The 26255-nt window shown below is 48.4% G+C and overlaps 1 protein-coding gene across 4 annotated transcripts; it reads left to right on the forward strand.

The window, feature by feature from the left end:
- The first annotated feature begins 557 nt into the window (after positions 1–557).
- Positions 558–26242, forward strand: spire1a (spire-type actin nucleation factor 1a). 4 transcript variants are annotated; one of them, XM_076017330.1, is made up of 19 exons: positions 558–1045; positions 4091–4122; positions 11029–11334; positions 13659–13784; positions 15244–15315; positions 15425–15589; positions 15700–15786; positions 16404–16533; positions 18237–18284; positions 18528–18685; positions 19178–19259; positions 19583–19737; positions 21272–21295; positions 21947–21976; positions 22364–22501; positions 22631–22701; positions 22839–22866; positions 23423–23586; positions 23984–26242. In XM_076017330.1, the coding sequence occupies exons 1-19, from the start codon at positions 661–663 to the stop codon at positions 24264–24266; spliced, it is 2484 nt and encodes an 827-aa protein (XP_075873445.1). In that variant the 5' UTR covers positions 558–660; the 3' UTR covers positions 24267–26242. The 4 variants fall into 4 exon arrangements, with proteins under 4 accessions (XP_075873445.1, XP_075873446.1, XP_075873448.1 ...); XM_076017331.1 differs by having other exon boundaries at positions 18531–18685; XM_076017333.1 differs by lacking the exons at positions 21272–21295; positions 21947–21976 and having other exon boundaries at positions 18531–18685.
- Positions 26243–26255: the final 13 nt, after the last annotated feature.

Genomic DNA, 26255 nt, shown 5'->3' on the forward strand with positions numbered 1-26255 from the left:
AGTGAGTAGTCATCTGCTCTGGAAACACTATAATCCACCCACTTATTTGTTTTTAAATTGGAAGATATGTGCTTGACTTTAAGAAGAAACACAATAACAACAATTATAAACACCCGTCTATGATGTACTCCAGTGGGGGGAAAAAAAAAAAAAAAAAAAAAAAAACTTTTGGCAGAAAAGGTGAAACCTCACGGTACCAACAGCAATAGCTGCTACAGAACCAGTTAATTTAGCTGCCATAAAAAATAAATATAAAATTCATTTGAAAACAACAACAACAAAAAACAAAACAAAACAAAACAAAAAACCCCAACCTAATCCCACCACTACACACGTAGAGCCATGAAGATTCATTATCAATCACAAAGCCTTGCTAGCTCCTGCGCTGTCTGCGCGTTCACGGCGCACCGCGCTTGCGCGAAGCACGCGGCTGCTTAATTGGGCGGGCGATAGGACCGAGGGAGAACTCAGTGCCGTCCGTCCGTCAGAGCCGTTGACTCTCCAGGTCCTGAGCAGCAGCAGCAGGAGGAGCAGGAGGAGCAGGAGGAGGAGATTATTTCGCAGTCCCACCTTCGCTTCGGAGCTCCACATCTTCACACACGGTCCGGCGACACTCGACACTATTTGCCCCCCTCACCACTTGGCTATAATGAGGTAAGAATGGCCGAACTGCCGCGGACTGACGAAGGGATGTTGACTTCGTCGACCGCCCTCCGGGATGTCGGAGCCGCCGGGGACGTGAACATGGACCCCGACGACGACGGCGGAGGAGGAGCCGGAGCCGGAGCCGGAGCCGGAGCCGGAGCCGAGGTCTCCCTGGAGGAAATCCTGACGCTGTACAACCAGCCCATCAACGAGGAGCAGGCGTGGGCCGTGTGCTACCAGTGCTGCCGGACTCTGGCGCAGAAGCAGCGCCGGAGAGGACTCAAGTCCGCCGGCGGCGCCTCGCACCTCGGCGGCGACCCGAGGAGGATCGAGGGACCCGGGGACGTGATGATCGGCAGGGACGGGACTGTCAAACTGCACCCGGGAGGCGGCGGCACAGGTAAAACGGGCACGCCGGGATCGAGTCACTCAACCCAGGCGCCTGGCCGCAGCTTTTACACGCCGAGGCGGCCGCCACTCACAGGCCAGAGCATCTCGCACAGAGGCCATATTGTTGTCACTGTCTGCTTTGAGAGCCATGTGGAGGATCCTGTTTACAGGCGCCGAGTGCGGCTGTTAATAATGCATCGCCGCAGAGGAGCTGCAGGAGGAGGGGGGGGGGGCAGGGCAGCCGTGCTAGTTGGCAGTGTTGGCAACAGACACTGGTTCTGTGGTGGTGGTGGTGGTGTTGTTGTTGTTTCTCACACTCGGCGTCGTCTGCGTCTAATTGCGTGTAGAATGCGATTCATCCGACTGCTTGCTCCCATGGCACCCTGCTGCTGCTGCTGCTGCTGCTGCTGCTGCCGCCGCCTCGGCTGTAATATCCTCCTGCAGCGGCCGGTTAGCTGCAGTAAACAATGAGCCATGTGATGCATTTAAAGTGCGGGGTGCCTTGGGTCAGGTCCGCAGTGAATCGGTGGCAAAAAGCCCAACGAGCAGATGACTCACATTGACTTTTTTTTTTTTTTTTTTTTTAATTTATGTTGTTGTGACATTAAACAACAACTTGTACCACTGCAGGTGCTTCTATGTGGCTTAACCTGCAATCTGCTGCTTGTGCTTCTGTGAGAAGCTCCCTCTTTTTTTTTTTTTTTTTTTTTAAAGATGGTATTCCAATAACATGCAAATGCCAGAGCAGAGCAGGGTGTGGGAGGGGCAGGTGTGTGTGTGTCTGCTCGGCCCACAGTGCCTGAGGTTATATCCTCCATCTCCTGGGAACTTATTATAGTCACCTTTGTTCCTTCTATCCCCCACACCTCTCTTCTTTATTCACCCTCCCCCCCACCACTCCTCTCCCGAGGCTCCTCTCTCCATCCAGCTCCCCTTCAAGTTCACCATATTTATCCAGGCCCTCGTGTTTTGCGGTGTGTACAAAATTTGCACACTTTTTAGCCAGAGCTGCTGAGGTACGTTGGCACTTCCTGAAATAGAGCAGATGTGCCGACTTGCGTGCGCAGACTTTGTTTAAAAAAATAACAAACAATAAAAAAAGAGCACCGCCCTGCTGCGGCTGGGTTTGGACGCCGCGAGCGGAGCGATGCCTCTCTGAAGTATTTTTGGGACAGCTGTGTTCCCATTAGGACGGCTGATGGGATCGGCCTGAAACCTATTACGGCTTCCCAGTGGCTGAGTTGGCACCCGAGGCAGCGGGCCGGTTCCCTCCAGCTGAAAATCAATGCTAACATGATGTACCGATGACCTGCTTTGCTAAAAAAAAAAAAAAAAAAAAAAAAAAAAATTGGATGGAAATACGATTTTTACTGACTTTTAATAAGGCACTTGTGATGTGCACCAGCACTCTGTCAATTAAAGCCCAGTGAGTCGCCGAGGCCTGACTAACTCGTGTGCATCACTTCCTGTTTTTGCACCAGCATCCAGGTGCAGAGGCGCACAGAATCAGGCTGAGCTGCAGCAGCGGGTGTTTATTTTAGCGATTCGGCTGTGAAACGTGCGGCGCTCCATGTGAGGAGCAATTCATTAACTCCCACCCTGCACCGCCTGGAGGACGGCCGAGACTGAATAGACGAATGCCTGATCAACATTGAATGCTTTGCTTTCTAAAACCCCAATACTGTCAGTGAGTCATCCCACCTCAAACCTACAATACGGGTAAATTTAGCGCACGCAACCGTCTTTTTTTTTCTTTTTTTTTTTTTTTCTTCTTCTTCCCCAAAGTGGAATATTACTCACTAGAATCATCCCACTCTCTGTCGTTCAGTGACTTAGTTGAAAAGTAAACTGGAGGTCGGCAGCAGTTGGTAACAGATTCAACCGCTTAATCTGCTGGCGATCTGACGCCGGTGTCCCTGCCAGCGGCCCTGCAGCTTGACGTTTCTGTCATCCCTCCACGTCTCACTCTCCCTGCGAGAGGGACGAGCTGGCCGGCCGGGTCGAGCAGAGACAGAGGGCCCACTGTCCCTCGGACGACCGTTTATTCCCCCCCCCCCCCCTCTCTTCTGTTTGCCGTCATTCCAAGTGGGCCGGCCGAGCCACGCCGTTAAACCATGTTTATTGTTTTCCTTAGATTTTGAAGTGGCGGGGGAAAAAAATAGACATTTACTCTGTTAAGTACAGTCGGAAGTGGCCAGTACAGAGCTTGTTGTGTTGTGAATAACTAGTTCTGGGATTATTATGTAGCCATACTTTTTAGCCCAGGGTCGTTTTTAAACTTTTAAGATAAATGTGTTCTCTCTAAAATGTACTGCAGTGATTATTTTGTGGCGTTAAAGAGGAAATAAACGACCGCAAAAATAAATCTTGGCTGTCTGCCAAGCTGATTTCTTTATTACCGGCCCACAATTTTGAAATTGCATGTGGGCATTTGTGTTTGGAGCCAATAAGGAACTCCCTGCTGGATCGCTCGCCTTCGTCTGTTGGTGGGATTTGAACTGCGGCAGTATTAGCATTGTTCTTTAAAAAAAAATGACGCGTCGGTCCAAAGTGTCCAATGTATTCACACTGTTGTAAAGTCATATCTCAGATATCTCCGAGTCTCCTTGTACTTTCACCCCCCCACCCCCCGAGACGACTCGCCATCATTGTTTGCACAGGATTAGTCACCAAAGGTCACAATGAACACGGTGTAACCTGGCTGGCAAATATTTCTGAAGTGAATATACTCTGCTAATGATTTATGCTTTCTATAGTAAAATAAAAACCTGGCGTTACCAGCAGCGTCTGGAAGACGTTTGAGACGTTTCTTCCCACTTGTTGTGGCTGAGCCGTTATTTAAAAGTCCCACCAGGAGGGAGTTCTGCTGGAATGAAGAGTCGGCCCACTGGTCCTCCGTCCTAATCCTGGGAATAAATGAACGCTGGCACCATTAGCCACCGTCCCCCTGGTGGTTCACTCTGACGACGGCTGCACAGACATTATTAATTCTGCTCAATTATCATGAATCACCGTCGCTGACGATGCGCTCATCTCCTTTGTTCTGTCTTTGCAGATAAATACGGATCCGCCCCGACGTCGCTGGAGGTGAGTTTCAATACACATTCCATCCAGTGAGCCGAGAGTTCTGCTTCTTAGATCTCACTGTTGGCCCTGCGAGGAGAGTCCAACTGACAACTGTCCACACAACTCTCACATCGTTGTCGTTCCTCCATTTCTTCCCCGATTCTTGGTAATTGTGTTGCTTAACTCTGTCGTGTTGCTTCAGCATCGACGCCCCAACTTGAGGGCGGCCTCTGTTTTTGCGTGTCTTTGGTCAAGCTGGGCGGCAGTGGGCGTGGTCTCACTCACGCGGCTTCATTAAGTGTTTACACACACACACACACACACACACACACACACACACACTGATCCCAACCGACTCGTCTGCTGCCGACTCCCTGCTGTCAAATCAGCCTAATGTTTGTCTTCTGGCCCCATGTGATTGCAGACATGCACGTGCACTGTGTGTTTGTGTGTGTGTTTGGTTGCGTGTCTGTGCGCCTCAGCTGACTGACTGTGGATGAGACGTCTTGGCTCAGATGGGATCAGTGCCACACACACACACACACACGCACACGCACCACACGGTGCTGTGAACCAAGGTGTGTTTGCTCGTTTAGACATTTGGACAGCACACAACTTCACGCCGGCTTGCTCAACAACGACGGCAACGCCTCCCAGCTGTGGTTTTGTGTGTGCGTGTGTGTCCATCTGGAGGCCGCGCCTCTGTGTTCAGGAATGCTCTTCATTATTTCCCGGTCTCACCGAGAGATGAAGTGTGGGATAATATCTGCAGCTGATTCTTGATCTTTCACCTCCGCTATTGTTTCCACTCGGCCGAGCCTCTCCGGGTTAATCGCCAGCTCGAGTTGGGCTTGACCCACTTCTGCTGGTGTCCAGGACAGATCTGGGGCTGAGGTTCCTCATCAGTCTGATGACTTCCTCACCCTCTCCCCCAGTGGTCGGGTCGGGTGGGTGAAGCATCTCTCGCCTTGCACACGAATCACTGTCACCGTCCACCCCAGGGTCTTGGTCTTGGTCTTGGTCTTCCTGGAACTTGCATGCAGTCTGTGTGGCTGTGACCCTCAGAGGCAGAAGCTCAGCCTGTGTCTTCATCACTCTGTTAAAGATTACAGCCAGATTAGCCGCAGGATCCTATTACAGGTCGGTCGCTGGGTCAGTTTTCCAGGTCTCCTCCCCGAGCCTGCTGCTCACCTTTGGGCCAAGGCTGTTAGCCGGTTAGCATCACGTACGAGCGAAAGCCTGGGGCTTGGAAATGTATCCTAATGGGTCAGCCGGTGGAGGCTATGTTGACGCAGCTGCAAAAACACTTTGCTTTCGCTCTCTTCTGATGTGGAATTGCAGGTTCAGAATTGCTCTCAGTATTTTCTCAGTACGGGTGGGGATTCTATTATTGAGCTGGAATGATTGATGTTTTTTTTTTTACAAAGTGGCAGTACAGGTTCCAGGTATTCAGACGGTGGCTGCGTGTCAGCTTTCTGTGTGTGGTGTTGCTGCAGGAATTGAGACCCATTAAGGTGGAGGGATGCAGATTTTTTTTTTATTGATATATATATATATATATATATATTTTTCACCAGTTATGCCAGTTGACCAGACATTTTAATGATGGCTTACGTGAGGCTGACAGTGATTCAACCGATCCAACTTTTATTGCTTTGCTTGCTGCACTCTGCACTATCTAAAATGTAGCCATGTGGAAATATCCCCCTCCTCCATCACAAGGTGGGCTCATACCAGCTGTTGGCTCCGCCCTCTGGAACCACCTTGTTTTTTGGTTTCCTTCCAAACATGGAGGGTCCAACATTTGGCATGAGGTTACAAACAGAGGGCTAAATCTTCAAAAAAAATTTCCCTCCAGAATCAATGAAATAATTGAATGCTCCAGTGCCACACGAGGTCTTGAAGTACTCTCACAGTAGGAGGTTAATGGCTGCAGAGCGGGAGCAGCGTCCCCTGCACTGGGAACCAGTTTGATCCCAGGATGCCTCAAACTCAAGGTTCTGCCCACCTTCTTCATTTGGCTCCAATCCTGTCAGCTGGTCCACCTGATCAATGTCTTCATTTCAAGCCACCCAAGCGGCTCACATCACAGCCCCCCAGGGGTCTTTTTCTGCCGTTGCAGCGATTCTTCGCAGCAAGAAATCCGACCGATGGCGTCGGTTTCTTCTTCGTCTTCTTCGTCTTCGTCTTCTTCTTCCCCCTGTTCGTCTTCCTCTTCTTCTCCTCCACATTTCCGTTGCTACTTGTTTTAAATCCCATGTGCTGGGCAGATTAATTGAGTTCCTGCCGCAGCTCGTAGTATCTCGGGTTCATCAGATGTGGAGCTGCTAGAACAGCCAGTGTCGGGTCTGATCCTGCGGTGCTGGAGGGAAGCCATCTTCATGTTCTGTTCTGCTGATGAGCTCCCGGGTTTTTAAAGAATTATCCCCGTCTGACTCGATTCAGCCCCGTCAGCTCTTCTTCAGCTGGTGACGATGCCCTGGAGGGTCAGCGATTGCACCTTTGACCCCTGAGGAACCTTTTTGGTTCCTGGAGATGAAATGGGGAAATCATTGTTGACTCTCAAAGGAGTGCGATGAATAAATGAATGAATTTCTGAATGAGGGAAGAGGGCAGCACGGTGTTGAGCTCCAGGTCTCCCACTCTGGTTATGTAACCGTCTGTGCAGGGATGACATTGCTCCACTTGCGCAGCGAACACGCACAGTGCCGCTGAACTGACCGTGTCCTCGGCTCGGGAGACCCGAGAGCTGCCGACCAACCAGGAGCTTTGAATTCTGAGTGACCGAGTGTGTCAGGCTTCTCTCTGCCGTTTGAAACCCAAATACATGTCGATGTTCGTCATCATTCATCTGTGTCTTTTTAAAGCCTGACCCACTTCCATTCATACTGGATTTCATTGTGGCGTCACACATTTAAATACCTATAGGAAATATGTAGTTTAAAGTAACAATGCATGTGTTTAATATTTTAATTTCAAACGGAAGCCACTCATTTATGAGTAGATGATTTTTTTTTTTTTTTTTTTTTTTTAAAGTCGTGAGGAAAGGAAATGGTTTTGAATGTAAACATCATTGTATGGTGGAAAAGGCTCAGGAGTTTTTTTTTAGTTTTTTTTGTAATTTATTGTTTATTTGGAGAAGCGAGTGTACAGAATTTTTCTCTTGAGTACAATACAAAGTCCACATCAAGTGTGGATAAGTAAATATAATTGCTAATCCCAAGTTTTTTTCTTAACAACAATAACAACAACAGAACAAATTTAGCCCATTCCTTTGAACATCAGGAAAACACACAGTAAAATGTGTCTCATCTCATGAACCAATACAGAAGTGTGTATCACGACAATGATTTTACACAGCAGTCATATTCAGTTTACAGAAACGATGACAGGTTTTATATATTCCGTCTATTTTGACCATATCCTGAAAAAGGAGTCTCTTTGACCTTTAAGAGACAACGACAACTTCTCCAGAAGGTAAATATTCTGTACAATATCGATCCATTCATCCATTGCAGCTGCCTCAGTCCTCAACCATTTTCTCTTTGCCAGGAGTTTTTTTTTTTATCTGTCAAATTCCAGTTATCCCATGGAATGTCTCCTCAGTACAGGACTTTACTTATTTATTGAAGTGCATGCACAGTTGTTCCCGGCTCAGGAGTTTTAAATGTAGATTTTAGTTCCATTTCTGTGCTCTAACTCTCAAACCCACTCCAGAACCAGCTACCTGGACCAGTGGTGCTACATGCAGGGCGAAGAGATGTTTGTGGTGTGTTTTGGGAGGGGGGGTGTGCACTGCAACTTTTTAATAATGGATCCTTCTTCCCAGACGAGCTGTGCTTAAGACAGTGGCTCGCTCAGCGCTCAGTGGTCCTCAGAGTTGCTACAAACACGTTGCTGTCTGGCTTGAACAGGAGACCCAGCTGCTGCTTGTAATTATCTTTCTCTCGTTATTCATTTTTCTGCCCCTTGAAAGAAATTCTGCAGCGTCCGACCCTGTCAGTTCTAAGTAGTTAAGTCCTCGGATCATTTTTTAACCCAATCAGACTGCAGGATGTTGTTGTCGTGCTTGTGCATAATTTCATCAGGCGGTTGACGAGTTGACCAAGTGTCGCAATGATATAGCTGATTGGATTTGTGGTAAGCTGTTCCCTGAAGAGAGAAATATTCATCAGATCATCAGTTGAATGTTGTAAGAACAAAGGTGATGCAATGCTTTAGTGCACGAGGGAAAAAAACTAAATTTTTAGTTCTCTGTATTGATTTTATTGCCACCATGATCTTAGTACGAGGCCGGCCGGGCTCTCCTCCTCCTCCTCTGCCACCCACCTGCTGGATTCCCTAACAAGGTGTGTGTGTGTGTGTGTGTGTGTGTGTGTGGGTGTGTGTGTGTGTGTGTGTGTGTCCAGATTGTGATCTTGCACTAAAAAGGCGTCTTCTGAAATCCAGCCGTGGTCTTACCGGCTCCCCCCTCCCCCACCCCCATTGTTTTTTTTTGTTTCTTTTACTTGACACCCTGGTCCTCGTCCTTCCTCATTCCTCCTCTTCCACCACCGTGAAGATGCAGCCTCTGTTCTCTCGGCTCACTGCTCCTCCAATCACAACCTAACGTGTCATATGTCACCCATTCCAATCCGTTTTTCTCTCTCTCGTCTATTTCCTTCCGTCTTGAAAACCTCAGATAGGATCCGTTTTTCATTCTTTCAGAAGAAAAAGAACTACTTTGCTGCCCATGAAGGAATTTGAGCTCTGATTGGCCGGTTCTCTGTCTCTTCTCTCGTTCATTTCCTCAAACTAGCTCTCTTTTCTATTCTATCTGTCGCAATGATGTGACACCACACACTACACACTACGCTGGGCCACGCCTCCGCTGCCACCTCGTTGCTACAGCAACCCGTCAGATGGCTCAATAATGTGGCCCAGTCTGAACAGAACCACATCCCATTTGGACACAAACACAGTGTTGGTTGCCCACAAGGTTCACCCACTGTAATCAGGAAACTGGCAAAAACTCAAGCACTCCACTGGATTCGCTCGCAGAGCCTTTCGACTTTACCCTCGACATTTTGACTTGCTTCATGTTGACATTGCAATATTTCGATTTTATTCTTGAAAATTTGACTTTAATCTCGTATTTCAACTTTATGCTTGAATTGGAAAAAAAATATATCTTATTATTTTTTTCTTCTTGTGGCCCTAATCCTCTTCCATAGGTTACAGTATAGGTGCCAGTCAATACAAACTGCTGCTTCAGCTATTGACATACTGTATTGGAAAATCAGGACGACCTCCTGTGACCACCGCAGGATCTCTCACCGTCTTTGTCCTTCATTCGTTAACTGTCAGGCAGGATTGGATGGGAACAGAGCGAAGTCTGGATGAACCCTGAGTGACCTTCAGCAAGGTGCTGCTGGTTATTCAGAGAGTCACTAGAGACAGAAGAAAGTAGTTCACTTCCAGCCATCAAACATCAGCTGGCGAGTGAGTGAGTGAGTGAGTGAGTCCTCACATTCTAGCTGCCCTCAGTGACCACTGTGCTGTCTGCTCTCGTGGCCCTGCCCCCCTAGCAGACACGCTTCCCCACAGATGGATTATAATGTTACATAACAAGACACTAAGGAAGGGAGTATTTATTTTAGCCCTGGGTTGGGATTATCAGCCGCGCATAGAGACGCTTGATAAATTGTACTGATATTAATCCATCAGTGCCAAATATTCTTACGTTGTGTTTCAATAAATGTAAGAACGGAGATTGCTGATTTTTTTATTTTATTTTTGGACAGTTTTGTGTCAGTTTAATTGGATGCGTAAGTGCAGATGCTTGATGCAAAAGCAAAGCAGCGTGCGTGTTCAGAGTCACTGAGGATTTTTATTGGACCTAACGAAGCAGAAGACGTGTACACACACACACACACACACCCACACACACACACACACACACACACACACACACACACACACCAGGCTTCTTTTTTATCATTTGGGCCCCTCCCTTCTTCAACAATGCTGCTCCATTCTACTGTGGAAGACGAGCTGCTGGCTGCACAGCCTGCAAACTGTTCCAAAAACACACCTCTGAGCTGTTTGACATCGACGCCATGAGCGTCTGTGAAGGGTGGAGGAGCAGTTCAGTAATCTGACTTCTGGTAGTAGATAATAACAGGGCTGATTTGGGGGCCGGCTCGGTATTCACGCACCTGCAGTGGTCACTCGCCTTTAGTCAGCGACACTCCCACTGCTTCCACAGTGCCACAGCCACAACACACACACAGGCTGTCCATATGGCTCATACAATAAAAGTGACTCGTAGACTCGGAGAAAAAACACTTCCCTGGAATCTCCATCTCAAATGTTGAAGTAAGGAAAAGTTGCTTTGCTTGCGATGCAAACTGACTTCCTGTGTGTGTAGGTGAAGTAACAGGACTAGCGGGAAAGTAATAGGAATGTGGAAAATGTCTCAAAGTGTCTGGAACAAGGAACAGGAAGTTCAGCACTGGACAGGTTGGACCGGATTGTTTCCCAGAATCAAGTGAATAAAGAATGTCCGCACTGTTGGAACACCCGGCTGATAAGTGTTGATGCAAAAGCAACCCAGTCCTCACTGAGGGAACCGGAGCAGCCTGGACTCGCTGCTCTCCGACCCAATTCACATCTGCAGTGAAACTAGCTGGATGCTTTCTACGCGACAATATAATAAAATAAGACAAAAGCAACTCAGGGCACAACATGAAAAATAAGTAGCGTGGAGAAAGTCGACCAGATCAGGCAAATTTGATTGAACTGTATTTGAAATGGTCTGTTTTTCACCTGAGCCAGTATCCTAAGTTGCCTTTTTAAAAAAAAAAAAAAAAGATTCATTTTCATTTTTTTTGCGAGATACAACAACACTGGTTGACACGCTGCTGCTGTTTGTCCTTCCTCTCCCAGGTGGTCGACTCCCTGGGGGTGATGATCTACAAAGCTCTGGACTTCGGCCTGAAGGAGAACGAGGAGCGGGAGCTGAGTGCGCCGCTGGAGCGCCTCATCGACATGATGACCAACACGGAGGAGACGCAGAGCGACCCCTGTCCCGACGAGGGCTACGAGGCCACCGAGGAAGAGGAGGAGGAGGAGGAGGAGGAGGGGCAGGGGGAGGGGTGCAAGGAGGAGGAGGAGGAAGAGGAGGAGGACTTTGTCCTCACGCCAACCTCCAACTCGGTGGGCAGCATCCGAAGCTACCGAGACGTCATACTGGTGAGTCGTCGGGGGTTCCATCCCATAATAACCACTTCCATCCACATTTCCTTCCATCCAGTCAGTCAGTCAGTCAGTCACAGCTGATGAGGATCCGTTCCAAGTTTAACTAGCGCGGCCAGCTTCAGAAGATATCCGTATTTTAAACGTGCAAATTATTCTTATCTTGATGATATTCGACTGCGTCTCCGAATCGGATCATTTGATTCCATATTTTTTGCGGCAGACCATCAACTCTGCGCCTCCAGTCCACCCGTCGTCACTCCGGCTCCTAAAAAAAGAGGAGGCTGTGTCAACACGGCGGTATTTAGGGGCTGGGAAGGTTTCACGGCTGCGTTCCCGTCGCCTAATGAGGCCCGGCGAGGAAGACAGACGCCGCCTCTGTTCGCAGCAGCGCGTCTCAGGACGCTCGTCCCGGTCGGTGTAAACAGCAACGTGTTGCTACGATGTGGAGGAGACGGCAGGCGACATTCCTGACCCACGGCCAGGGGTCCAGAACTCAAGCCTTCATCCTGAAACTGATTCATTCCCATCTGCGATCATCCGGGGTGAAATGTTGCCAATCTAGAATCTTGGCAACACCTTGGCTGAAAGACAACTTGCACACATTGTAGTGTTTATTTTCTATATATTATGAGTATCATATTTTTCTTAGGGCTGTCAACGCAGTAATCGCGATTAGTTCAGTACAATCCATCACGCGTTCATTTTTTTTTTTGGTCGTAAGCCTTTTTGTCCCTTTTACCAACCCGTAGTCGGCCTCCTGACCTCCTGTTTCCTATGGTAAACAAAATAGAACTGTATTTTATTTTTTGGTTGACTTTATTCCTCTTCAGATTTGGAAGTTGTTCTCTACCTCCAGGTCATGGTTTCATGGCCACACTGCAGCATTTTATTTAAGCTGTGTTTTTGTTTGGCATTTTATTCATTTGAAAACTGTATTTAGTGTAGACATTGCATCGATTCCCATTGAAGACTCTGCTAAGAAATACTCTACATATTGGCCTTAAAACTGCCTTGAAATGCAAAATAACAGAATTTTACACATGCAATTCTAACTGTGATTAACTCCAGTGATCTATGAAGATTCTGCGATTAATCGCGATTAAAAAAAAAAAAAAAAAAAAAAGAATTGTTTGACAGCCCTCATTTTTATTCATTGTCAGTTTTTCTGTTTTGCTCTTTTATTATTATTCACTCTTCAATTTTTAGCAACCCTGGGTCTGAAGTTGAATCTCATGTTCTTGTATACAGTAAAGGAATTTTATTTTTGTTGACACGTCATGCATTTGTGCTGTATGTACACGTACTGTATTGTGCTGAGAAAGAGTCTTATGTCTCCAACTGCAATTTACAAGACTTTGTCCATTTGAAACACGCGCAGATCTACAACAATGTAGTCTTCTTGTTCCCTTTTGTTTGTGTGCCTCTGAATCAGCCAAACCTTTAGACACACACACACACACATACACACACACACACACACACACACACACACACAGAAAAAAAATTTCTCCGGCCAAATATTTAATGACAATAATTGCGATTGAGTGAAATTTTACACGTCTGAAAACTTTTCTGCACTACTGTTCTTGGCCACCGGGGGAGAGATTCCTGGAAGACGAGCCGCTAAATCATCCTCGGATGAAACTTTATCCTCCTGGTCATTGTTGTTGTTGTTGTAGTTGTAGTTGTTGTTGTGAGCAGCAACAGTGGAAACCGCTGACATAGCAGCAGCAGCAGCAGCAGCAGCAGCAGCAGCAGCAGCAGTTTCTCACGGCGGTGCTCAGGTTCTCCACTGTCTGCTGCTCTGCTGCTCTGCTGCTCTGCTGCTCTGCTGCTCTGCTGCTCTGCTTGATGAGGAAGAAGACACTGTGTGCCGCTGCGTCAGGCATTCCTGAGGCCGGCCCCGCCCTGCCCAGCGGGAGAGCGTGAAAACATGTCATTATTCTGGTTTTCCCCTTTTGTGATACACAAATGGATTTGACAGCCCGGCTTTTATCGCCTCTTACAGTCAGATGCCACAGAGGTCGGAGGTCATGTGACCGGGACGGGACGGTCAGGTTCAGCCAACTGATGGTTTTATGTCATTTCTTTGCAATTTGATTAGTTTTATGCAATTAAGACGTTTTAGTTGAAATGACTTAAAAAAGTTCACGTGGATTTTAAATGTAATCTTTTAATTTTCTCTCGACAAACATTTGGCCCATAAACACTGGTGGGGGGGGGGAGACCTTCATCATCTCCGTCGTAATTATCATCATCATGATTTTTAAGTCGGCACAAAGCCAACGCATTATTTTCCCAATCCTGTGTTTCTGCAGATTTGCTCCTCCCACCTGCCCAGCCCCTCCGACGCCCCCAACCACTACCAGGCCGTGTGCCGCGCCCTCTACGCTGAGACCCGGGAGCTGCACACCTTCCTGGAGAAGATCAAGAGCGCCAAGGAGGTGAGCGGCAGGAGGGAGAGCGGCAGGAGGGAGAACCCCAGCGAGCTGGAAGGTTCTGTTTTTAGGGCCCAGCGTGGAGATGCAGGAGTGACCGCAAAACAGAGCCAATATAGAGAGGGTGTGGGGCCAGATTGCTGCGTTCACACTGGCAGTTGAAATCCGATCTTCAGCCCATCCGGATTGGAACCGGGATGGCTCTTTTGTAGTCTGAACAGTCACAAATCGCATGGAATCCGATTTTTGCAAGACAAAGTAGAGACCAAGCAGTCAGTGCCTGGACAGAGGAGGGAGCTCATTGGCTCCTCAGTAGCTCCATTCAAGCCAAGCTCCAGGCCAGGTGTGGCAACAAGTGACGCTGTCACAATGATGTGATGACATCACACACTGCACGCTACGCTGGGCCACGCCTCCGCTGCCACCTCGCTGCTACAGCAACCTGTCAGATGGCTCAATAATGCGGCCCAGTCTGAACAGAACCGCATCCCATTTGGACACTGGCTACAACACAGTGTGGACAGTCAGCCCTGAAAATGGGATTTGAGAAGGAATCTGATTTGAATCTGATTCGCCTGCAGTGTGAACGCAGCCTCAGTCACTTCTGCTGGGGCGGTCCAGCGCGTTGCCTCGCCCTCACGGTTACTATTTCAGTTCGCTTCTCCCCTCCCTGTAATTCAGTCCAGCGCTCGGCCACATGACCCTGGCCACGCCCCCTCTCGGACGCTGCACACGAGTATAAGCAGCTTGTTTGTTTGATTTGTTTGCTTTTCTTTCTCTGGGCAGGAGGGGGTTCATTCAAGCGGCCTTATGTAACATACGTTTATAGAATCCTGTGTAACCTGGTTAGAATTAGAATGTAAGCAGCTTACAGGAGGAGAGACCTCCACTCGTGGGGCTTCCCGCCTCGCTGGATGCTGCCGGATAATTGCTAATGAGTGGCTATGTACAGTGTTGCACATGATTGTGAATCGGCTGTTGGTCCGTCAATGAGCCTTCATTTAGTTTCTCTGCTCGTTTTTTTTATTGAACGTTGTATTCATTTGATGTCATTGCACCGTTTGGAATGTTTATTTGTTGGCTGAGAGGAACTCGTAGAAAGACGTTCAAAAGATAATTCATTCTTAATTGCTGTCTACAGCGGTCCCCAACCTTTTTAGCACCGCCACGGCCCGGTTAGATCCAGTGTTAGACGGACGTGACGGAGAGAATCCGGTCATTTTTCAAAATAAAATTGCTCAGACTCAGATATTGAATGAAACGGGATTAGTTTAACGGACGTTAATTATTCTTTCTGTCCGGCCCGGTACCAAATGACCCACGGACCGGCACCGGTCCGCGGCCCGGTGGTTGGGGACCTCTGGTCTACATTATATATATCTAGTTCTCTCTCTGGCAGTTGGCGTAACAGCTCATCGCTTTATTGTTTATTGTGTCTGCTTCTTTTTCTTTCTCTTCCGTCCAGAATTTAAGGAAAATGGAAGGCGAGACGCAGGAACCAGCGCGAGACCTGGACGAGCTCCAGAACTCTGACTGGGTAACAGCAAACACTCACACAGCAGCAGTTGTCCACTGGTTGCGCTAGTTTGGTGTTTGAATGAAGTGATGGAGCCTCCCCTCCCTCCCTCCCCCCTCTCCCCCGCCAGGCGCGGTTCTGGGTGCAGGTGATGCGAGACCTGCGCGACGGCGTGAAGCTGAAGAAGGTGCAGGAGCGCCAGTACAACCCGCTGCCCATCGAGTACCAGCTGACGCCGTACGAGATGCTGATGGACGACATTCGCTCCAAGCGCTACAAGCTGCGCAAAGTCATGGTGAGAAAGACGAGAGTGCTTTGAACGGCTCGCTTTAGTAGCGCCGTCGACCGCATCGGTAGATTGTTGTTTGGGCCTGACCCGGTGTGGCGGTGCACTGTGTGCCCCAGGTGAACGGAGACATCCCGCCCAGGTTAAAGAAGAGCGCGCACGAGATCATTCTGGAATTTATCAGATCGCGGCCGCCTCTCAACCCAGTGAGTAAACACACACACACACACACACACACACACAGACTGCACTACACACACAATCTTCCATTCAGATTAGTCAAAGTCTGTAGCTGCGTTTCCATCACAGTTTTTTTTTGCAAAATAAAAGCCGTATTTCTAAAATATAAAAAAAAAATACCGCAAGATTTCCAAGAATTCCGTTTGTTGTTTTGTTTGTTTGCGTTTGTTTGCCGTCAAGAATGGTTGTTATATTTTTCTCTTTGATTACTTGTAAAAAAAAAATATGGTCTCCTCTTCCTTTCACTGGTCAGTGAAGTGGTCACATGACCCCGTACGCCATGTCTGCTGATGTCTAAATATGATAAAAGTGTTTCCATGAGACTTTTGCGATATTCCTCAATATGGATCCGTGTGGAAAAACCATCACATGAGAGCATCAAAACCTTTTTCCAAGTTTAAGTCTTTCCATCACCAGTTTTTATTATGGCCATGTTGAGGTTTTGAGAAATTCTTGGGGTGATGGAAACGCAGCCGGTGAAGAAGGAGACAGCAGCTTGTTGTTTGTGGTGGATGTTTACAGCGGGACATTGGATCCGAACCCGACCCTGTCCGTCGTCTCACGTCTTGGTCTTTCCCGTCAGGTCGCGGCCCGCAAGCTCAAGCCACACCCACCGCGGCCGCCCAGCCTCCACGAGCGCCTGCTGGAGGGCATCAAGGCCGAGAGGAAGCTGAGGCCGGTGTCGCCCGACATGATTCGGCGGAGCCGCCTGGGTGAGCAGAACCGACAGCAGGATGCAATGTTTATCCGCGGGAACCGGAAAACCGATCGCTGGAAAAACGGCCGTGCGGCTCCCTGTTGATCAGCCTCGACTGCACCGCTCGGCGCAGAAAACCATTAGCTGGGCAGGGCCGGGCCGGGCCGGGCCGGGACAGCCGCGAGACACATCCGTCTCCCAGCGCCGCCCGGCAGCCTCAGTGTTTGCACAGGGATCTCAAGTCGAGTCAAGTCGAGTCGAGTTCTGTTTGCTGTTTGCTGGAGCTGAAAGTTCTGCCTCGTCAGCAGTAATGACAAAGTTCTGTAGGCGGAGACCCGACGTCCGGCGCTGCATAATTGGAATACTGGACGCTAATCCGTTTGGAACGCTCTCGTCATGATTGGACGATTGTGTGCGGCGATGCTTTTAAATCCATACTGTAGCCTGTGTGCACAAGGCCGAGTCTGTTCACGGATTAGCGTGCAGGTGTTGCATAATAACAATAACATAACATAAGGGACTCTGTACGTCCGTGGCGCTGGGATGCCTGCAATCTTCCGCCTCCATTGTGACTCTCATGGACTTTCTTTTTTTTTTCCCTCCCTTTTGCTTCCATTGCTTCCTCTCTGTCTTTCTGTCTTTATTAATTCCCACCTCGACATGGGCGTGTCTGTCAGTCATGCGACCTCTTAGCATGTCTCACAGCTTTGACTCATCAGGTAACTGCGTGCGTGCGTGTGTGTGTGTGTGTGCCTGCGTGTGTGTTGTCATTCCAGGCTATTTTAGGTGTCGGCTCCCTTTCTCCTTTTTAACCGTTGTTGACGCACTTTGCTGCCCCACTGGTTCACACCTGGCAACCACATGTCAGCCCGTCGGTGAACTGGCTCCCCAGAGATCAGCCCAACTCCATCCCTCGCTCCCTCACCGCGCTCCCGTTTCCTAGAAAACGCAAAGCTTGGACGTGCGCTTCTGCCGAAAACTACCCCTTGTGATGTCACAAAGGGCACCAATCCCTCTCCCGCGGCCGGTGACAACACCTCCAGTCAGGTGTCGGCTCCGCCGTCCCGCCCCCTTCCAAACATGTGGGCGGTGCAATGAAGCATCTGGGTTTGTTGTTTTTTTTAGCAGCAGGCTGTAAACAGAGGGCTAAATAAACTATTTTTTTTAAGCTACCTGATTACTGGGGGCTGCTGTGGGACCTCGGTGGTTTTGAATTGGCAGGATTATTGGGAATAACTCGGGGTCAACAGCTGAGAACGGGGACCCTGGCTCACGCTGAGGGCGCTAACGAGGGACCTCCGCTTGGAACAGGCAGCAGAGATTTTACCCATCAGCCCGTCTGGTGCGTCCGGCCTGCCACCCTAATCCGCACTATGGGGAATAAGGGGGAAAAAAATTACATAACGGCGTCGGATGAAGAGCGGGAGGGACGTTGGGATGCAGCGGCCGCGATCTGGACGAACCCAAGTAACCTCCTCCCCCCCCCCCCGGAGCCCACACTTCCCTCCCTCACTCCCTCCCACCCTCCCACCCCCCCACCCTTCCTCACTGCCTCGCTGATGTGTGAACGGATCCTATTTTTACACGCCCGCCCGCCCCTCTCAATTCACGCCCCTCACACCCGGCAGACGCCGCCGCCTGCTCCCAGCGGCGCCGCCCCACCGAGGGGGGCCGACGCGTTGCCGTGAAACCGTGACTGACGCTCGTGTTCCTCCGCAGGTGCAGGGAAGAGCATCAGCACGCCTCAGGACCTGTTCCGCAGCTCAGGTAGGAAAGAGACACACGTGTCACCCGCAGCTGACACAGGATGACACATCGTTAGTTAATATATTTCTTGATCTTTTTTTACACTGTAGCTTTTTCTTTTTGCTGCTGTAATTATGCAAATTTCCCCACCGTGGGATCAATAAAGTTCTTCTTCTTCTTCTTCTACATTCTCTCTCTCTCTCTCTCTCTCTCTCTCTCTCTCTCTCTCTCTCTCTCTCTCTCTCTCTCTCCCTCTCCCTCCAGCAGACACACCTGATGCGTCCAGGAAGTTGGCCGTCAGCACGCAGTCCCTGGCCAGCGGCGCCGGGGGTCCCGGCCAAGGCGGCGCTCAGCCCCTCACCCAGAGGAAGAGGCTCCTCAGAGCGCCGACCCTGGCCGAGCTGGACAGCTCCGAGTCCGATGTAAGAGACAGACAGACAGACAGACGGCCTGAGGAGTGTCAGTAGCTGTGTTTCCATGACCCATAGGATTGTGCAAAAAGCTAAAACTGGTGATGGGAAAACGGCTCCACTTGGAAAACCCTCTCAAACATGGCAGAAGGGTTTGGATGGTTTGCATACAGAGGAATATCGCAAAAGTGTCATGGAAACGCTTTTTTCACATTTATGAGTCACTGGAGTCATGTGACCAGTTCACTGACCAGTGAAAACAGAAGGAAACAGAATATTTTTTTTTTTTTTACAAGTAATCAATGAGCTCCATTCAATGGAAACACCTGCAAATTGCAATCGTGTTTTGTCAAAATTTTAGAAATATCGCTTTTATTTTGTAATAAAAAAACTAAATGAATGAATGAAAGCTAAATGAATATCAGTGCAACTCGCACAGAGACGCAGCGCTTGAGACGGCGTCATGTGACCCGCTGACTCTTGTCATGTGACCTGCCGACACAGGAGGACGGCACACGGAGCAGCACCAGCATGTCCACGTCCCTGATGGAGGACACGTCGCCCGAGTCTGTGGTGGGGAAGAAAGGTGAGCCGTACTTTCTGACATCACAAGGGGTTTCTTTTTTTTTTTTTTTTTTTTTTTTTTTTTAAAGTGGAATTTTCCTTTAAATCATTCAGATGATAGAGACAGGAAGCTGCCGTCTCTGCCAGGTGACATTTTTAATCTCAATGAGTTTTTTTACTTGGTTGAATGAAGATGACGATGATGACGATAGACGCACAATGTGCATAATATAAAAACTTTTAAAATGGGAGCCAAGTTCTTAAAAACTTTGCAACAGAAAGGAAGCAGTTTTAAGTGGGGGTTTCTGATTTCTGCGTCTCCATCCTGGACTTTGTCGTCTCCAGCGCCTCCAAACTTCCTGCCCATCTCGGCCGCCGCCGCCAAATCGCACTCGGACAAGCGAGCGTCTTCGCAGAGACGCCACTCCATCGAGAAGGAAGCCCCGGCCAGCGTCGTCTCCTTCGGCGCTCCTCCATCCAGGCAGGCCTCCAAGTCTCTGGTAGGTCCTCGCTGGAGGTTCTTTTTCCAGACCCTCGTGAGCGAATCAGTGAGAAAAAAAAAAAAAAAACCCCAAACAAACCTCCAGTGAGCAACGCTTCCTGCAGGACGGACGTCACTTTATGATGAGACCAACAGTCCTGGACTGACAATGAACCACCTGTTGGACCTCCTCCATGGTCTTGTGACCACTCACTCACTCACTCACTAAACTCACTCACTCACTCACTGACTCGCTGACTCGCCCACTCACCCGGCGTGAGCTCACTGCCTCTCGGAGTCGCATGACTCCACTGAGGCCGCCGGACGTAATTGGAAGCACAGGACGGGCGGAATGAGACAGCGCCTGTTCCAGGGCAGAAGAATCTGATGAGATGCAGCAGCAGCGGCTCAGCAGGAGACTGAGTCCCGTCTGCGTTCTAATCCACGATGTGAACGTTTAGTTTTGCCTCAGTTCGGTTCGGTTTGCTTTCTTCACTGCGTTTAAGGGAGAGCTGCAGGAGGAGGAAGCGGGTTTATTCCTCTGAGGCTCTGGGACGTCGCACGAGCCACGATGGGATTAAAATGTTTCCCACCGGACGCTGCCGGGGCTGCAGAACATAGTGGAAATCTGTAAAATGCACCCACACGTGCTTGCGTACATTTCACAGCCACCCTCTGCCTCAATCTGCAGCGGCTTCAGTCCAGTGCGTCGTCCCCGTGCCACGCAAAGAGAACTTCAAATGAGTCCTTTCCCTCCTGCTGACACCAGTGTGGTTCCTCCCCCTCTGGTTCGCCGCCTGCGTCTGATTTAATCGCTACGACCGCTTTACCAACTCTTGTCTCCGGAACTCACCAGCTGCGTTTCCATGACAGTGATTGAATGATATTCCTAAAACTTCCGCAAAGTACAGTTGCGATTTGCAGGTGCTTCCATTGAATGGTGTGAAGCAGATAAGCCGTGGTTCTGGTAGAATCTCATCCAGTGAGACTCGGACTAAGACTAAGATTAAGATTTCCTTTTATTAGTCCCACAGTGGGGACATTTCCAACGTTACAGCAGCGAGGTGATGGTGACACACAATAAGAAGCACTGCAAACAAGGATATGTAAATCAGAAAAATAGAAATGAGAAAAGAATCGAAGCATTTTAAGAATAAAAATGAGTTGGGAGGATGGAGGCACAAACCACGCGGCCATAAATCTGCATTTCCATGTTGTTTGCCGTCCAGAATGGTTGTTAGATTTTTCACAGGTCAGTGAAGTGGTCACATGACCCCGTACGTCACGTCTGCCGACGTTTAAACATGATAAAAGTGTTTCCATGAGACTTCAGCGATATTCCTCCGTATGGATCCGCGTCAGAACCTTCCAGCCATGCCTGAGAGGTTTTCCCAAGTGGAGCTGTGTTTCCATCAGCAGTTTTTATTATTGCCGTGTCGAGGTTCTGTGCAGTTCTCTGGGTCATGGAGACGCAGCGACTCAAGACTTCTTTTCCTCTTGTCTGTTTTTGCCCTTTTTTTTTTTGTTTTTGTTTCACTTTCGTGCTGCTGCAGCTGATGGCCGACGCCCGCACCAAGGTAACCTGGTCCCCCCCCCCCCCCAACCCCTCCCTGTGCAAACTCACCACCACCACCATCAGCAGCTCATTCCTAATTCATAGTCCGAGCAGCTTCTTCCTCCGTGGCTCTGACAGCGATGAGCACCGAGGGGGAAATGTACGATCTCACCGCCCGCAGTTGTAAACTGAGCGGACAGAATGAAATCATGGGATGGGAGTGGGGGGGGGGTGGAGCTGAGCGAGCTGTCTGATAGTGCTCTTCATTTCAGGAAAATGCTGTCAGATGTTTTTCAGTCATGGGACTTCCTGTTATGAACTGCGGCTGCGATGAAATTGAATTTCAAGCCGGCAGTGAGCGGGGCGACGCTGCCGGCGCTTGCGAGGACCTGCCGGCCGCTCCTTTACACAACGGCCCCCGTGGACTGCGTCCACATGCCTATGGATTATTGTGTCACACGTGCTCACACGAGCTTTAGCCGCCACTTGATGATATCGGTTATTATGGGCTGTTATCCGCTCAGCAGAGCTTCCTCCGGGGCCCACTGACGCAGCTCCGCTCTGGGCCTCGCGAAGGAGGAGCCGCTCGACTGCACTTGATTATGAGCCGGTGGAAATGACTGCGAGCTGCCCGTCTGATCTGAACGTGCTGTTGCTTCTTTCTGCTGGTCAGGTGGGGGCCGGCGGCGGCGCTGAGGCAACGGTACGTCCACTACCAAAACAAAAACAAAAACAAAACAAAACCAAACCAAACAATCAAGCCAGCAGAGTGTAAATGTCAGAAGCCTGCAAGCGGTCGTCATTGTTTGTGATGCTTCCATAAGCAGTGAAATGTGAAAAACAGGCATTTGTGTCGTCGCCATTCGCATTGTGTTGCCGCATGCTCACTGTGCAGCTCGGTTCTTTCATCTTGTTGTTGTTGTTGTGTTGTTGTTGTTTTTAACAAACATCACAAATGCCGCCGTCGGTCTTCGTGCGGCGCCGCATCATCCCGTCTCTCCGCACACCACCTCCTCCATCTGCTGCTGCTGCTGCCGCGGCTCCTCTGCTGTAGATGCTGATCCTTCTCCCCCCCCCTCCATCCTGGCAGGAGGAGTTCTGCTACCCGGTGGAGTGTCTGGCGCTCACCGTGGAGGAGGTGATGCACATCAGGCAGGTGCTGGTCAAGGCCGAGCTGGAGAAGTTCCAGCAGTACAAGGACGTCTACACCGCGCTCAAGAAAGGAAAGGTGAGGCGGACGCTGCTCCTGCTCCTCGCAGTCCTACAGCCGGCGGTGAGGCAGTTTGAAGTGCACCTGCTGACCTTCTCACCCCCCCCGCCCCCACATCCCCCACACCCCCACCACCCTCAACTCCAGCTCTGCTTTTCGTGCCGGACCAAGAAGTTCTCGCTCTTCACCTGGTCTTACACCTGTCAGTTCTGCAAAAGGTACACACTCACCTTCACCCACCAAACATCGAGTCGCCGCTCACAGATTCCCAAACCTCCTGCTTCCCAAAGTTCCTGCTGTCTGTGTGTGTCACCACTGCAACACTTTCTAATGACAACTGTTGAATCTTCTGCAGGCCTGTGTGCTCTCAGTGCTCCAAGAAGGTAGGAGGCTCTGGACTCTCCCTCTGGATTTTTTTATTATAAATTTGTATTATTTTATGTAATTCATTGTATTATATTATTTTATTGAAATGAATTTTATTCAATGAAATGAAAAATAATAAAAATTATATTATTATGGTTATACATTTTATTATATATATATGTGTGTGTGTGTGTGTGTGTGTGTGTGTGTGTGTGTGTATATATATATGTGTGTATATATATATGTGTGTATATATATATGTGTGTATATATATATGTATGTATATATATATATATATATATATATATATATATATATATATATATATATATATATATATATATATATATATATATATATATATATATATATATATATATATATATATATATATATGAAAGAAAGATTATAAAATGTATAACCATAATAAAATAATTGAAATTCATTGAAATGAAATGCAATAAATGCAATAAATGATAAAAAAAAAAAATTATGATTAAAAAAAATAAAAAATAAAAATAAAATATTGCATATTTATTGACTGACTGACTGTTGTGAATCCTGCCTCCTCAGATGCGGCTGCCGTCCAAACCCTACTCCACCTTGCCCATCTACTCTCTGGGGCCCATCACCGCAGCCAAGGAGGAGGCCAGAGTGGCGTCGGGCCCGGCGGAGGCCGAGAAGAACCCGTTTGGTTCCGCACACAGCCGACACAGCCTCCGCAGGAGCGTCTCCAAGTAGGCCGCCGCTGCCGCCGCCGCACCTCACTTCCCTCACATTGAACAGAACAGAATAGAATTCATTTATTTATCCCACATTGGGCAAATTTGCATGATTACAGTGGGCATATACAGCGCTAAGAGAAAACCTATACATTAAAAAGGAATAAAGAAATATCTATATACATATATATTTTTTTAAATATTCATAGAGTAAGAAAACAAACCTTTACATTCACATCTACTAAACTCTGCATTGAAAAGGCAAATTGAAGTGCAAGGACGACGTTGGCTTGCAAGATGTAAAGTGGAACCAGCTTGTTGCCTCCCTCCGTGCTGAAAGTGGTGTCTCACCTTCATGTCTTATTTTCCTTCCTGGTGGTTTCAGTCATTTCTCCCCCTCCCCCCTCCTCAGGTTGTCCAAGCACGGCAGCAGCGGTGGCAGCAGCGGCGGAGGCAGCGGCGAGCGCTCGCAGGACGAGCTGGAGCTGCCCAAGGAGCTGACGGAGGACTGGGTCACCATGGAGATCTGCGTGGACTGCAAGAAGTTCATCACGGAGATCATCTCGTCCAGCAAGAACAGCCTGAGCATGGCCAGCAAGCGGGCGCGGCTCAACCGCAAGACGCAGTCCTTCTACATGTCCTCGTCCAGCTCCGTCAACTTCCTGCCCTCCGAGCGCAGCATCAACGAGGTGTAGCACCGCTTCCCCGACAGAGATCACGCGTATAGAAATATCTCACCTGGTAGGCTGTGAGAGTGAAGCCAAAAAAAAAAAAAAAACTGACCCAGGTTTTTCGGAACCTGAGCCCATCTCAGGAAAAGTTTGCAGGCTGCGATCGGCACGGACACAAGAGTAGTTTTGCCAGAAGACAGAGTGGAGCCGTTGGAATGAGACGCCCTTCAGGCTGCAGCGTGCAAAGTAAAAGAAAGCACTGTATTCTTTATTTTTTTTGTTGGGTTTTGTTTTTCAAAGTGGGTTTGGGTGGTTTCCTGGCTGGCTGCAGGGGGCGACGTTCAGGTCGGAAGAAGCTGGACTGCTTTGCTGCAACCGGACACCGTAGTTTTCAGGTAATTTACTGAGTTTTAGGGCACGAAAACACCTGGAAAACATCTGCTAGTTGGAGGCAGAGTAGCACTGGCCAAGCACTGAGGCTTTGGAAGGAAAAGGAAAGATCTGTCATGAAAAACGATAGCAATCTTTGTGCGTTTTTGTTATTTCCTCCCTCAATAATGCGGCACAGTGGCCCCCTCTAGTGGTGGCAGTGTACAGCTCAGCCTCTATGCAAATAGTTGGAGCTGCTGTGACAGACGACAGGAACCTGGATAGAATGTCTCCTTAAAGCTGCAGGTGAAGGAGGAATATTGGTTGGACCCCCCCCCCCCAAAAAAAAAGTCCCGCCCCCTCCCGTCTTTTCTCTCGACAATGCAGAAGTTTTCCAGTTCCTGTTTACTCCTCAGCACTCAGGAAGCTCAACAGATCAACAGATTGTCTTCTGACAGAGATGCTCTGTGTTCGCTGCTGTCAGGTCTGTCAGGGTAGATCGACCCCCCCATCAAACCCCCCCCACCCCCCCCACCCCCCACCCCACCCCACCCCCACCCCGCCTCCATCGCTCTCGTACTCTTCCAGCAGCAGTTATGCCAAATGTTACATCAAACAACCCCCCCCAAACCCCCAAGCCTGTTGCTATATGCCCTCCAAGGTCGGACAGGTCACAGGGGTGAGAATGTGCTATTTTGTTTTTTTTTCGTTCCTTTGCGGGCAGATTTTAGCGGTTAGTTTTAATGTATCTTCAAACCTGTGCCTGTGCCAACATCTCATTTCTTTCTTTGAATGCCTTTATTTTGTAGTTGCGGAGCTCTTGTACATATAAGATGTGAGGTGAACTTGACGGGTCTGAACACGTTGATGTTAACCCGAGGCTTGGTTTCACGGAAGCACACTGTGTTGGGTGACGGATGTGTACATGCTGTAAATGACAATTGTTCTAAATTTAAATTAATATAAAAACACACGTTCATAATGTAGTAATATAGTTTAATTTTTACCACCTTTTCACAGACTTTTTGCCTCCGGAGTTTCTTTATTTGAAATTCTGAAATCTTTATTGTCACTGTAATTATGTTTTTGTGTACATTTCTTTCTCTCTCACACTGTATTATCGTTTATAAAGTCTTCAGTGTTAAGTTTTCTGCATCACAAATCGCACTTTTACCGGACCAATTCATTGTTAATATTTTGTTGTCTTAATTAGATATATATATATATATATATATATATATATATATATATATATATTTTTTTTTTTTCCAAGTCTTTGGGGGCTTCATAGTGCCATCTCCCAGGGTTCCTCATGAATGTTTGTATGAATGACTGCAGCTTGACTCATTATGAAAAAGTGGCCAAAACAAAATATTTTTTTGATGAATGTAGAGTTTTTTTTTTAAAAAACAATGTTGGACATGCTTTATCAATTTTTATTCCCTTGAAACACACACACACACACACACACACACACACACACACACACACACACACACACACACACACCTAACCAGCCAGTTTAAAGACTGATGAAACATTAATGTGAGCAGGTTGTCAGGATTGTACGCATGCTGTTCCGTGGTACGGTTGTTTTTAAAGAAGTTTAAATAAAGTTAACTTGATTCTTACATTTCACCAGGA

The sequence above is a fragment of the Nelusetta ayraudi genome, unplaced genomic scaffold (assembly GCF_046127955.1).
Source record: "Nelusetta ayraudi isolate G7.1 ecotype Tasmania unplaced genomic scaffold, CSIRO-AGI_Nayr_v1 ptg000313l, whole genome shotgun sequence".
NCBI lineage: Eukaryota > Metazoa > Chordata > Actinopteri > Tetraodontiformes > Monacanthidae > Nelusetta > Nelusetta ayraudi.

Bases quoted from the DNA above. Each gene is read 5' to 3' on its own strand.
- spire1a (XM_076017330.1), top strand. From the start codon at position 661: ATGGCCGAACTGCCGCGGACTGACGAAGGGATGTTGACTTCGTCGACC. The intron at 1,046-4,090 runs GTAAAACGGGCA...CTGTCTTTGCAG, and splicing joins CCCGGGAGGCGGCGGCACAG to ATAAATACGGATCCGCCCCG. The intron at 22,502-22,630 runs GTGAGGCGGACG...CCTCAACTCCAG, and splicing joins CCGCGCTCAAGAAAGGAAAG to CTCTGCTTTTCGTGCCGGAC.